This window comes from Notolepis coatsorum, assembly GCF_963971535.1.
Source record: "Notolepis coatsorum genome assembly, chromosome: 15".
NCBI lineage: Eukaryota > Metazoa > Chordata > Actinopteri > Aulopiformes > Paralepididae > Notolepis > Notolepis coatsorum.
This window is the reverse complement of record NC_140179.1, coordinates 86,717,936-86,733,071: the sequence shown is the minus strand read 5'-3', so window position 1 is coordinate 86,733,071 and position 15,136 is coordinate 86,717,936. Positions and strand designations below refer to the sequence as shown.

General features: G+C 42.9%; 1 protein-coding gene across 1 annotated transcript in view; it reads left to right on the top strand.

Annotated features, from left to right (window-relative positions):
• LOC311241509 (dual specificity tyrosine-phosphorylation-regulated kinase 2-like) overlaps positions 1-14,430 on the top strand; it is a 70,927-nt gene extending 56,497 nt beyond the window's left edge. The window contains exons 4-7 of the mRNA XM_084330355.1: positions 5,243-5,406; positions 9,195-9,584; positions 11,321-11,411; positions 13,197-14,430. Of these exons, the coding sequence (XP_084186481.1) occupies positions 5,243-5,406; positions 9,195-9,584; positions 11,321-11,411; positions 13,197-13,837 (1,286 nt within the window). The 3' untranslated portion in view covers positions 13,838-14,430. The remainder of the gene's footprint in view (positions 1-5,242; positions 5,407-9,194; positions 9,585-11,320; positions 11,412-13,196) is intronic.
• The last annotated feature ends 706 nt before the right edge of the window (positions 14,431-15,136 follow it).

Below are 15,136 nucleotides of genomic sequence, written 5' to 3'. Positions count from 1 at the left end.
CACATATATGGGAAAAGCTTATATCTCCGTGAAAACAGGTCTGATTATCCTAAGACTGGTAAAATAGATTCCTTACCTGAGATCAGATGGTATCCAAAAAGATTATTCCAATTCCTGATCGCCATTCCAAAAATCGATCCTTTTATTGATCCAATGCTACATACTGTAAACACATATTCCACGCTGTTCTGATGGTCCACAATGAATCCGATCGGCTCGGGGTACATGCGTGAGAAGTAAAATGTGGATTCCGGATTTTTTTTTCTCATCCATTTTCATTGAGTCCATTCCAAAAGGGTGCATTACCATCTGGGAGACGATAGGGGGCGCTTTTTTCACATCTGAGCTCCTGATGGGGCTGGTTTCCCAACGGTAGACTCGGTTGATGAAATATGAATTCAGATCGCTAATAAAAAAATAAAACTATATTTGTCGTCGTGGGCATTCAGGGGGTGGGCTGATAACACGTGTTATGTCGTCCATGGCATCCAAAGCGTTAAGGAGCTCACGATTCTTCAGAAAATCCCGAAATGTTGCACAATTCAGAAATAGGTTGAAATTGAGATATTGGCAAGTTTGAGTGCTTTGAATTGTTCTCTATCTGTCGCCTTATTTGCTAAACTTAATACGACTTGTAAATATGTCAATTATTGTTAGATAGTGCGGCTGTATTATTTCCAATGCTGTGTAAAGAACTACAGTTCTGTCGGAGAGGAGTGGCTAAGTACTTTCGGTGTCAAGTGTCGGAGACAGAGACGCACAGTAATGACAGTTACCAAATCCACATGAACCCAGTACTTTATTGGCGGTGTGAAAATAGGTCGAGAATTCGAGATACATTAATATCTTTGGAACCGTTTGTGTTCAATTGTATCTGAATTGGGGATATTATCTTCTCTCCGTCAAAATTGATAGTGTATCTCTCCGTCACATAAAGGCTGGCTGGCAGTGCGCTTAAGGCATATAATAAAGGCATAACTGTTAGATTATTGAATTTCTCTAACAAACTATCCATTCCTATATTTCCTATAGTTTCTCTATCTACTCCAGTGCGCTCCGCAAATCAGACAGGCTCACGCTGCTCGCACATAACGGAGTATAATAGAGAGGCGCATAACGGAGAATAGAGGATTGATGGAGGGGCCTTTGTGTGTGTGGAGGGGGGAGGGTAAATTGCAGGGAGATATTGGTCCAAAATGTATTCATTCTCTCTCTCCCTCTCTGTAAGTGTTTGTGTGAGAGAGTTTTTATAGTTAAAACTTATAGGTTCAGTCTAGTGTTTTTGATTTAATGTTCCGCTGTGATCACTTTTTCCTCTAACAGAATAATCACCTCTTTTGTCATTGTCAGCTCTTTGTTGTATGTTTTTACAGTGCGAGTTAAATTAATTGGGGTTTTCTGTGAAACAAAAGCCCCTGTTCCTCTCCCTCCTTTAATGGAAACCCTGTGTGGGGGTTAAACTGTAAGACTGTAAACTGTCTCTCACATCATAATAGTGTTGTCACGATACTGGATTTTTTTTTTTTTTTTTTTTTTAACAAATTTAGCTTTTGTTGCTAGTTGATTCTCCTCAGCTTCTCTCTGGTACTATAAGAGAAGATAAATATAACACTTTTAAAACCCTTTGTTTATCTTTAGATCTCACATTTAAAAATAACTGTTCATCTCACTTCAATAATTTTTATTGCAAATGCAGAACATGGTATTTTCTCAAGCAGACAGATGTAAACACTGTAATCTGTGTTGCATGTACCTGACAAACTGAACTGTTTGTATTACAGTTAGTAACAGTTTCGATTTTTATTTAGAGAGAGAGAGAGAGAGAGAGAGAGAGAGAGAGAGAGAGAGAGAGAGAGAGAGAGAGAGAGAGAGAGAGAGAGAGAGAGAGAGAGAGAGAGAGAGAGAGAGAGAGAGAGAGAGAGAGAGAGAGAGAGAGAGAGAGAGAGAGAGAGAGAGAGAGAGAGAGGCTGGCTGGCTATGCTTGGAGCATTTTAGTAACGTTACATTTTCAACAAGATTGCTGCCATTTAAACACTTGATGGAAACGGGGTAACGTTAACCTTATGTCGACTGTAGTATTGTATGACCTCGACATAACGTTTAAACGTTAACGTTACTCCGTTTCCATGCAGTAATTATAACGGTGGCCAGCTAAGCTAACGGAGCTAACTGCTAGCAGTAGCTAACGTTAGCTGGTAGCTGTAACGTTACAACGAATCAGCTGTTGATATTATGCGCCATCAGTAGACAACGTATCATGTATTAAACTAGAGTTAATGGTTTAATGCTTCAGTCACAGTGACGTTGAAAGAGCAGCTGTCACGAACCTCTTTCATTTCTTTATGGAGATCCGCGCTGGCACTGCTAAAATGTTTATTTACAAACTGAAGAAGACGGCTCTGTGACTCTGTGAGGGGGAGGGCTGGAGCAGGCGGAGGGGCAAGCGCGCTCTGAACAGCGTGTCAACAACTTGCTGTAAAACACTCGCCAGCTGGTACCGATACTGCAGAAAGTATCGGTATTTCGGGAAATAAGTATCGAAGCCGTTTTAAATATTCAGTATCGATATGTACAGGGATGGGAATCGAAAACCGATGCCTGGAACCGTGTGGCTCCCGTGACTTTCGATTCCCTTATCGCTGCCAGGTTTTTCCTAGTTGCGCAATAATGTTAGCGTTAGCATGTAGCCATGGCAGACTCTATTTGATTCCTTAAGGGCTCGAAATTGCCTGGGTTTTGGTAATATGCTCCCGAAATGCTCCCGCTGTTTGGCTACTTCTATGTGCAGTGAAAACTACTTGAATGCTTTAGAACCTAGTCATTGATTTAGATCAGGGTGAGCTAAAATTAGCCGCGGAGCTAACGCTAGCTAACGTGAGCTAACGCTATTTAATCAAGCTCACAAAGAGAGATAAACAGCTGACAGCGGATAGTACAGGTACAAATACAATAAAACAGCAGGTGGGGGCTGTTGTGTAAACCTTGTACTTTACTGTACTTTAGTTCACATATAATGACAGACGGAGTGTTTGTTTACAAGTCTGTAAGCCAGGAAGTACAGTGGTGCATCATACAAATGTGTCCGTGTAGCAACACAAGCCAATACCTTATAGGACAGGGGCCCGGGGAGGGAGGGAGGGAGGGAGGGAGGGAGGGAGGGAGGGAGGGAGGGAGGGAGGGAGGGAGGTGAGTGTGTGTGTGTGTGTGTGTGTGTGTGTGTGTGTGTGTGTGTGTGTGTGTGTGTGTGTGTGTGTGTGTGTGTGTGTGTGTGTGTGTGTGTGTGTGTGTGTGTGTGTGTGTGTGTGTGTGTGTGTGTGTGTGTGTGTGTGTGTGTGTGTGTGTGTGTGTGTGTGTGTGTGTGTGTGTGTGTGTGTGTGTGTGTGAGACAAGTCAGAGGAATAACGACCTGTTATTCAATAGATTAAATTAGTTTAAGAATAAATACATTTTAAGAGAATCTCAAATATATTATTTTATTTAAGTGTAGGCTATAGTTAATGTTTTATTTTTTACAGTTTTTGTATTTTTCTGACATGGGGGCTCAACAATAAATGACAATCAGAAATGTCAAGTTGCATGTTGTTATTCTAACCAGCTTAGACCCCTACGCTCTGCATCTTCTGGCCGCCTCAGACCTACTCCTATCCAAGCTCCAGGAGGGTCATCAAAGAGAAGTCGCCTATTCTCAGTCCTTGCCCCACAATGGTGGAATGAACTACCCACCCCAGTTAGGACAGCCGAATCACGTCCAATCTTTCGCCGTCGACTAAAGACGCACTTCTTCAACCATTATCTGAATAAAAAAAAATATATCTAACCCTAACTAACCGTACTGTCATGCACTTGTCCTAATAAACTAACCTACACTGTAGCACTCAACACTTTGATGAACATTGTTGCTCAGCTGATAGAGTTGTGCCCTTCCTGATGACTTGTCGTACAGAACTTGTTAGTCGCTTTGGATAAAAGCGTCAGCTAAATGACTAAATGTAGTTCTGTTGCATTTCCAATTTATTTATTTAAATTATAAATTGATCAGGTATCGATAAGGGAATCGATAAAGAATCGAATCGATAAGCAGAATCGATAATGGAATCGTATCGATAAAATCCTATCAATTCCCATCCCTAGATATGTATCGATACTTCGATATTTTTGACAACACCACATCATAATAACAAAGCCATGTCTGCTCCCTGTAGCTCACCTGGAGAAGGTGTTATGCATAAACCCATGGGAAAAGTAGCTCTACATATCGTTAAGAGAAACAGCTCCAAGCCGTTGAAGCTCTGTTGCTCAAAACTAGCTAGTGTGTTATAATCTTGGTTAATAAGACATAGATTGAAAAGTATCCGCTCGATTTGAAGTGATGAATTAAAAAAAAAATTGCTCAACAAGACCTAAAGTCTGTGCCTGGTAGGGATGGGTACCTTTCACATTTGAACCGATACCGGTACCGGTACCGGTACCTGTGAATCGATACCGGTACCCAACGGTACCTTTTTTCGGTACTTTAGTCTCAAGAAATTTTATTTACCTACCTCAGTCGTAAAAAAATAAATCCAAACTTCAAATAACTACAATTTCGACAGTTTTCGGCTTGTCATTGCTCCGACTGCTTTGTTGTTGAATCAAGTCAAATCCTAGGTAAGCATATATTGTGCGTGTGAACGTTGACATGAAAAGAAAAAAGTAAAAAAAATTAAAAAAAAATTAATAAAAAATATTTTATTTTTATTTTTTTTCCGGTTTCTCACTTGATTCGATACTCAGTAGTACCGACGTGTTTCGGTTCGGTACCTCAAAAGTACCGAATTCGGTACCCATCCCTAGTGCCTGGTCACATTTCTCCTCTTACCCAGAGTGTTGTTTATCATCCAGGTAGTTTAATTGTGATTCTCCTAGTTTTGGATATTGTTTTATGCTGTAGAGATGTCTGCCATCACTCCAATACAATGGAGCTGAATGGCACTGGGTTTGTGGCTCAAAAAAACAAAAAAGACATTGGAAAAACTCAAAAGCAATGTCTCTTTTTTCAGATATGATAACCTAGTTAGTGAAGATAATCAAAACATGCCTAGAGGTCGCTGTTTGACATCATTACAGGCAGGTTCTACCTTTAAAGTTGCTCTCTGGGTTCTATCCCATTTCAGTCTGTCTATTCAAACGCTGCCTCACTTATGTTCCATTACAAATACAATATTTTGTGTGGTTGTGTGTGTTTCTGTGTGTGTGTGTGCAGTCTACTTCATCGGCCCCAACGCTAAGAAGCGCACTGGCGTGATGGGCGGGGCCAATAACAGTGGCTTTGACGATGACCAGGGGTCATACATTCACGTCCCACATGACCACATCGCCTATCGCTACGAGGTCCTGAAGGTCATTGGGAAGGGAAGCTTCGGACAGGTGATTATAACACTTTACATTAACACTTTCGGGGCCACTGGGATCCGTCTAATCTCACTCCATAAGGCCAGTTTATCATAACAACCTTTCATTGTGCGTGAGGCTGTTTGGTAGAGCTAAATCTATACTTTATATTATTGCTATCTGTCCATTGTCATTGTCAATTGACACTATAAACCGTCCCTTCAATATGCCTTAAATAAATAATATTTTCATCAATACGTTCCCATTTTATACCGTCGCGAATATGAACTATATACCGCAATGTTCTGGGGTATTTCCTGGAAGGCGGGATATAGGACGCTAAGCTAATAACGTTAAATCGAATGGCGTTTCGGCTATACACAAGCTAGAGCTAAAACTCAAAATGCATATTATCGGTATCATGGTCCACCATGAATGCATGAAAGGGGGGGGGGGGGGGGGGCGGGGGACGTCGTTTCTGATTATTGATTACCAATAACGGCATTAGCCTCATTAGCCTCATACGCTCATTGGCTGGTCGGCTATAAAAGCAAGGCCCGATCGGGCTGTAATTTACGTGAAAAAGCTCTTACCGTGGGCCGGTTGGATCCCAAACAGGATTTCCCAGTTATCGATCGCCATCTGGTAGATCAATATGTCCATTGGCTGATGCTATATTCCTTTACTGTATACTGAATTCAGCGTCCCAAAAAGTATTCCAGGCTACATGCTAAAGGTATAGCTTCAGGCTAACAAAAAAGTCCACCCATGATGAAAAAAACAAAACACCGGTCTGTAACAGGGAACACTGCATTATCGAGACAGCGCCCCTACGAGGATCTGGCCGGTAATGCACTTTTCCGAATCCCAAGAGTAGGGTAAATCTGCAGTGGCGCTCGGTGACATTGAGTAGGATATTACAATGGAATAAAAGCCAAAACAACCTTACCACGTATATATATACGTGGTTGGCCCTCAAGCGTTGGATCCGAAACACGTATATATACGTGGTTGGCCACGAATGTGTTAAAGGGAAGCATCACACATGTGAGAATAATGCTTTACATTAAAGCGAAGCTTTAGACAGGTGATTATGTAAGGGATAATGTATAGCTACGAGGTCATTGTTGCAAAATAATTGACCGACACAGAGTTTAGAACACAGAGGCGCCTCACCGAGGTGTTTTAAACGTCAGTGAAGGTCAATTATTTTGCGACAATGACCTATACATTATCCCGCTTATTACATGGTTAACTTACTAACAATATACCTAATTCATTTTACACCATCGACAAGACGAGATCAAATGCAGACGCAGTTGTTCTGTGGCTCTGTCAGCCCAAATAAAGTGATTATTATTATCACCGGCAGCCGGCAGGTGTGTCTGATTGCACTGAAACAGTGTGTGTCAGTGGGCTTGATTACTCCAGCTGCGAAAAACAATAATCACCGGTGGTTATCGAAAAATAATTCACCGCTGTCAGGGACTATTGACCAATCACAATCAAGCATTTCAGCGAATGTTAAAACGCCATGTAATAAAACACTTTACATTACAGACAAGCTTCAGACAGGTGATTATAACACTTTACATTAAAGAGAAGCTTCAGACAGGTTATTATAACACTTTACATTAAAGAGAAGCTTTAGGCGGCCGGATGGCGTAGCGGAGATCGCGCTCATCACCAATGCAAGAGGCTGCGGTCTCGACAGCATTGCCTGCGGCTTGGGCCGATCGTCATACTAACTAATTTGGCTGAGTTAGCGGGAGGGAAGTCGAGGGTGGTAATCTGGCATTGTGGACAGCGACGCCTACATGTCAGGTCTGGGCGCCTGCTCAGCGAAAGACAGGAAGTGGTGAAGGCAGCGTGACCTCCCACGCGTTACACTTCACCAATGAGAGTCCTCGCTGCCAGGTAAAAAGAGAGCCGCTAGCTGTCTCCGCATGTGTCGGAGGAAGCATGTGGTAGACCTCAGGGTTCTCTTGAACCGACCAGTAGGGGGCACATGCGCACAACGACCAGGTAGGGGAGGGGGGAATTGGCATAACGACTCAATTGGGATGGGAGGAAAAGCATAGAAAATCAGGTGGAGAAAAAGAGGATTAAAGACGCTTTAGACAGGTTTACATTACAGAGTAGCTTTAGACAGGTGATTATAACACTTTACATTAAAGAGAAGCGTCAGACTGGTGATTATAACACTTTACATTACAGAGGAGCTTTAGACAGGTGATTATAACACTTTACATTACAGAGGAGCTTTAGACAGGTGATTATAACACTTTACATTACAGAGGAGCTTTAGACAGGTGATTATAACACTTTACATTAAAGAGGAGCTTTAGACAGGTGATTATAACACTTTACATTACAGAGGAGCTTTAGACAGGTGATTATAACACTTTACATTACAGAGGAGCTTTAGACAGGTGATTATAACACTTTACATTACAGAGGGGCTTTAGACAGGTGATTATAACACTTTACATTACAGAGGAGCTTTAGACAGGTGATTATAACACTTTACATTACAGCGGAGCTTTAGACAGGTGATTATAACACTTTACATTACACAGGAGCTTTAGACAGGTGATTATAACACTTTACATTACAGAGGAGCTTTAGACAGGTGATTATAACACTTTACATTACAGACAAGCTTTAGACAGGTGATTATAACACTTTACATTAAAGAAAAGCGTCAGACTGGTGATTATAATACTTTATTACATGGCGTTTTAACATTCGCCGAAATGCTTGATTGTGATTGGTCAATAGCCCCTGACAGCGGTGAATTATTTTTCGATAACCACCGGTGATTATTGTTTTTCGCAGCTGGAGTAATCAAGCCCACTGACACACACTGTTTCAGTGCAGCCAATCAGACACACCTGCCGGCTGCCGGCGATAATAATAATCACTTTATTTGGGCTGACAGAGCCACAGAACAACTGCGTCTGCATTTGATCTTGTCTTGTCGATGGTGTAAAATGAATTAGGTATATTGTTAGTAAGTTAACCATGTAATAAGCGGGATAATGTATAGCCTATACTCGGTCATTGTCGCAAAATAATTGCCCTTCACTGACGTTTAAAACACCTCGGTGAGGCGCCTCAGTGTTCTAAACTCCGTGTCGGTCAATTATTTTGCGACAATGACCTCGTAGCTATACATTATCCCTTACTTACATTAAAGAGAAGCGTCAGACTGGTGATTATAACACTTTACATTAAAGAGAAGCTTTAAACAGGTGATTATAACACTTTACATTACAGAGAAGCGTCAGACTGGTGATTATAACACTTTACATTAAAGAGAAGCTTTAAACAGGTGATTATAACACTTTACATTAAAGAGAAGCTTTAAACAGGTGATTATAACAAAACAGAGGATATGGAGAGGGCTTCAGCGTTCTTATTTTGTTTCAGGTAGGTGCTCTTTGGATTAAATCCGGGGTAGGATTCGCTTATAAAAGAAAGGTTGAGATCCAAGGCAGCTCTACAATTTTTTTAAAAAGCCTTTATTTATTGGCTTACATTATTTAGAAAAATCTTTTTAAAAAAAACCGACATGTTTTTGTGGCTTGCAATAATGTAAGCCAATAAATAAAGGCTTTTTAAAAATAATTGTAGAGCTGCCTTGGATCTCAACCTTTCTTTTATAGGTGATTATAACACTTTACATTACAGAGAAGCGTCAGACTGGTGATTATAACACTTTTACATTACAGTTTTATCAGAGCAGTCTGACATGTAGTTTGTCCTCTGCGCGTTGAAGGCCTTCGCCTACACCAGTCTGACGTGTAGCTTCTCGTTACCAGGTGGTGAAGGCCTACGACCATAAAGCCCACGGCCACGTGGCTCTGAAGATGGTGAGGAACGAGAAGAGGTTCCACCGGCAGGCCGCCGAGGAGATCCGTATCCTGGAGCATCTGAAGAAGCAGGACACCGACGCCACCATGAACGTCATCCACATGCTGGAGAACTTCACCTTCCGGAACCACATCTGCATGACCTTTGAACTCCTCAGTATGAACCTGTATGAGCTCATCAAGAAGAACAAGTTCCAGGGCTTCAGTTTGCCGCTGGTCAGGAAGTTCTCTCACTCCATCCTGCAGTGTCTGGACTCCCTGCACAAGAACAGAATCATCCACTGTGACCTGAAGCCTGAGAATATACTGCTGAAACAGCAAGGACGCAGTGGGATTAAGGTAAACGATTCGGATCCCCCCCTATCTGAGACACATTAATATCTCCCTCTGAGACACACGTACATGTAGACATTACTACCGTAATTCCTCTAATAGTAACCGGTATTCAATTAAAAACCAGGTCTCTATTAATGACGGGTGCGCTGTTGAGCTAAGCAATTATAAGCCGGCCTCCTAATACAAGCCGAGTTTCATGTATATGCTGGCCTGGCTGTGCAGTAAATACCATATAATGGTATGGTGTTAATGTTTACCAAGAGAGTAAGCCTACCTCAGAATTGTATAAAACGAAGTTATTATTATTATTATTATTATTATTATTATTATTATTATTATTATTATTATTATTATTATTATTATTATTATTATTATTATTATTATTATTATTATTATTATTATTATTATTATTATTATACCAGTATTGTGATTGCACTATTTTACTTTATTTAACTTTTTTTGACCACCTGTAATTGCACTGTTTACTACCGTATTTCATACAGTACTTGGTTTCAATAAATGAACCCAGTACATTTTACTGGGTTCAAACTGACACAAAATGTTGATTTATTCATTATGATCTGTTTGAAAATTAGAAATATAGGCCTCTCTCTTGCCTCCTCCTAATACAATATCAGCTACAGTTGAAACAAATACAAGCCGGGGTTACTATTAGAGGAATTACGGTATCTCCCTCTGAGACACACGTACATGTAGACATTACTATCTCCCTCTGAGACACATGTAGACATTACTATCTCCCTCTGAGACACACGTACATGTAGACATTACTATCTCCCTCTGAGACACACGTACATGTAGACAATGACATTACTATCTCCCTCTGAGACACACGTACATGTAGACATTACTATCTCCCTCTGAGACACACGTAGACATTACTATCTCCCTCTGAGACACACGTAGACATTACTATCTCCCTCTGAGACAAACGTAGACATTACTATCTCCCTCTGAGACAAACGTACATGTAGACATTACTATCTCCCTCTGAGACACACGTACATGTAGACATTACTATCTCCCTCTGAGACACATGTAGACATTACTATCTCCCTCTGAGACACACGTACATGTAGACATTACTATCTCCCTCTGAGACACATGTAGACATTACTATCTCCCTCTGAGACACATGTAGACATTACTATCTCCCTCTGAGACACACGTACATGTAGACATTACTATCTCCCTCTGAGACACATGTAGACATTACTATCTCCCTCTGAGACACACGTACATGTAGACATTACTATCTCCCTCTGAGACACACGTAGACATTACTATCTCTCAAGTTCAAGTTTCAAGTTTGTTTATTATTTGTCACAACAAAATACAGAATACTTTGTGATGAAATGCTTGTTTCTGTATGAGCCCCGGCCTGAGAGTGTGCTACATACAGTAAAAAAAAAAAAAAGTAATTAATTAAGAAGTAAGTAAAAAGTAAGTAAAGGAATGTTCAGTCAATATACTCTCTCTGAGACATACATGTAGACATTAATATCTCTGAGATACACATACATGTAGACATTAATATCTCTGAGATACACATACATGTGGACATCATCAGGGGATTCAGAGGTCAGGGTCAGACATTTGCCGCGCCCCTGGACCAGGTAGGGGGTTCATTGACTTGCTCAAGGGCATATTGCTTTTGTTGCCGGTTAGAACCTGGTTGCCGGATGGTCTCCCCTAACTATCTCTGTCTCTCTCTTTAGGTGATCGATTTTGGCTCCAGTTGTTATGAGCACCAGAGAGTCTACACGTACATCCAGTCCAGATTCTACCGAGCGCCGGAGGTCATCCTGGGTAAGAACAAAGCAGGAGGGACGCTGCTCTGATAAAACTGTAAAGTAAACGCTCAACCAGCACCTGCTAATGGGTCGCGGTGCGGCCACCTGTGGTTCCTATGGTCCCAGGTTCAAATCCACTCGGTTACATTGGTGACAGCGTGTGGGATCTCACTGCCCTGTGAATCTGTATAAGATAAAATAAGATAAGATATTCCTTTATTGGTCCCCTTGGGGGAAATTCAGGCAGCATGGGGGAGGGGGGAGGGAGGGGAGGTACAGGTAGTAGAAGACATACAGGTCACAGAATTATAGTACAGTGGAGAAGTAAAAACAAAAATAGAATAAAAAGGCAGTGTAAACAATATGCAATATAGTTAACTCTGGACATGCGCATATGGGCCACAAGGTGCGAGATGAGGGTATGTATGCCCTCAGTTGTTTTGCCCTACAATAAATATGGTTATAATATATAGTCTAATCATCTAAATCTAATCTAATATATAATAAAAAAAAATGCTAAAATGCAGGGCGGCTGGGTGCCGCAGCGGACATTGCGCTCGTCACCAACGCAAGAGACACCGGTGTCGGCGTTGCCTCCGGCTTGCGCCGGACGTCATACTGGCTCAATTGGCAGAGTTAGCGGGTGGAAGTCGATGGGTGGTAATCTGGACGTTGTGGACAGCGACTCCTACAGGTCGGTTGGGGGACGCCTGCACAGCAGAGACAGGAAGTAGCGGGGGTAGTGTGAGCCTCCCACACGGTACACCTCGCCAATGAGAGTCCGCGCTGGCAGGTGAAAAGATGTGACAGGCTGCCTCCACATGTATCGGAGGGGACACGTGATGCAAGGCTTCTATCCTCCCTACAACCGACCAGTGGGGGGCATATGCGAGCAACGTTCAAGACAGGGGAGGGGAGAATTGGCACAGCGGGTAATTGGGATGGGAGAAAAAATTGAAAAGGAGGAGAAAAAGTGGATCAAAAAAATAATAATGCGAAATGCTAAATATATGCAATATATAATCTGATAATCCAATAGTCTATATCTAATCTAATATATAATCTAAGCATTCTAGATGCTAAGATGCTAAATGCTAAACATCCAGGTTTACGTAGCAATGGGGGTGGGATCTCAGTGCCTTAACCCCGGGAAAGTGCATCCGTGGACGAAAGAATGAAATGATCCGTCGGTTTCAGTCAACCAGCACCTGCTAACGGGTCGTCGACTCGTCGGACCCTTTAGCTCAGATGGTTAGTGCGGCTGCCTGTGGATCCTATGGTCCCGGGTTCAAATCCGGTTACACTACTATATAATTATACATCTACATTGAAATTGCCTCAAATTGTTGCTCACGGATCATCACCAATGAATCACCAGGGAACTGTGGAAGGATTGTTCAAGGGTCAAGGATCAGTTAGGGTTAAGACACTGCCGGTATTATCACTTTATTACCTGTTCGTATCAGATCTGGGATCAGTCTGGTCCATTTAGGGAACATGGATATCACAGAGATACAAAAAAGTCATACTGTAATAATACATTTGTAACATTTCTCTTCCTCTCCTCTCTCCTTCTCTCTTCTTGTCTCTTCTCCTTCTCGTCTCCTCTTCCCCACTCTTCTCCTCTCATCCTCTCTGCCATCCTCTTCTCCCTCTCTCCTCTCCCCATCTCCTCTCCTCCCTCTTTCTCTCTCCTCTCCTCTCTTCTTGTCTCTTCTCCTCTCATCCTCTCTGCTATCCTTTTCTCCCTCTCTCCTCTCCCCATCTCCTCTCCTCCCTCTTTCTCTCCTCTCCTCTCTAGGTTCTCGGTATGGTATGCCTATCGACATGTGGTCGTTAGGTTGTATCCTAGCGGAGCTGTTGACCGGCTATCCTCTGCTACCGGGAGAAGACGAGGCGGATCAGCTCGCCTGCATCATCGAGCTACTAGGCATGCCCAGTCAGAAGCTGCTGGATGCCTCTAAAAGAGCGAAGAATTTTGTTTCATCCAAGGGATATCCTCGCTACTGCACGGTGACGACACTGCCCGACGGGTCGGCGGTGCTGAACGCCGGCCGGTCGCGCCGCGGTAAAGTTCGCGGCACGCCAGCTAGTAAGGACTGGACCACGGCGCTGAAGGGCTGCGACGACCCGTTGTTCCTGGACTTCCTGAGGCAGTGTCTGGAGTGGGACCCGGCCCTCAGGATGACCCCCAGCCAGGCCCTCAGACACCCCTGGCTCCGGAGACGTCTCCCTAAACCGCCCACCGGCTCCTCCTCCGTGGGGGGCGACAAGACCTCCCCCGCTTCCAAGAGGAGCACCACCGAGGGAGCTCTCACCTCCATCTCCAAGTTACCCCCCCCTTCCACCTCCTCCTCCAAGAGCAGGACTAACCTAGCGGCTATCACTGACGCTAACGGGAACATACAGCCCAGAACGGTTCTGCCCAAACTGGTCAGCTGAGCGTGAATATATCCCCTGCTGTGGGGAAACTGGGGCTGCATTCAGACACCTTAACTGGCTAGCCAGGGGCTGAGAACACCCATTAGTGGTTTACAAGGTTCGGGGTGTGTTTTAGGTAAAACCCAGGGACTGGAACAACCTGGTTTGATAATGTGTGGGTGTGTTTGTGGTTGAAGAAACCCTGAAATGTTTTATTTTTTAACTATGGGGGGCCGAGTTTAGACGACCCAAACTGGCCTTTCACTTTTAACAGCTGTGGGTTTTATTCAGACGACTGTAAGTGGGTTTCTATCTGTTTGAGGTACGTTCAGACAACCTGACTGGCCAGCTACAGACTGAACAGACCTCGGCACAGCGTTCAGACAACCTGGACTGGTTAGCCAAGGTATAGGGCAAACCTACAGCAGAGGTCTGTAGAACGTGTCATTTAACCCATTGAGGTTGTTAAGAAAAACCTACACTGGCCAGTCGGGAACTGAACTGACCTCTCAGCAGTCGACCTGACTCTGGTCAAACAAAACGAACCGGAAGCTGTACCGAGGTCAGCTCCTAGCCCCGCTTCTGACTGACCTTAGAACTGGCTGATGGACCCTCCCCCCCTCCACACGCACATACAGTACAGTACACACACACACACACACACACACACACTGACTCTTACAGATAAACATGGTTCTGATGAAGGGAACAATGCTTTTAAGCTCAGACTGATAAGCTAGCTGATTTTAAAAGCTATTGAGCTGCTAGCTGTTAGCATGGTAACTCTTTAATACGATTGACCTGCTAGCTGTTAGCATGGTAGATACTTTAAAAACTATTGACCTGCTAGCTGTTAGCATGGTAGATACTTTAAAAACGATTGACCTGCTAGCTGTTAGCATGGTAGATACTTTAAAAACGATTTGACCTGCTAGCTGTTAGCATGGTAACTCTTTAAAAGCTGTTGACCTACTAACTGTAGCTGTCAAGTTGTTTGCTGGTTAGCTGCAATAAAATAAACTACGAGCCATCTAATATTATCTGGTAAAAAGGTAGCTTTTAGCTACCTAGTCTCTTCAGGGACTGCCCATAGGTTCAACAGCCCATTTTTCCGAAAAATTTCCCATTGGACTGAAAGACCATTAGTCCGGCAGCCCGTTATCCCAAAGTCTAGTTAGGAAGGTCATTAGTCTGTCAGCCTTTTGCTCCGAAAATACACACTCTCCCTGGATTTCTCTGCCCTTAATATCTCTATGTATTTTGACATGCAAACATGAAGATACTGTTTGCAAAATGCTTGCTTTTAAGTGTGCCCATTGG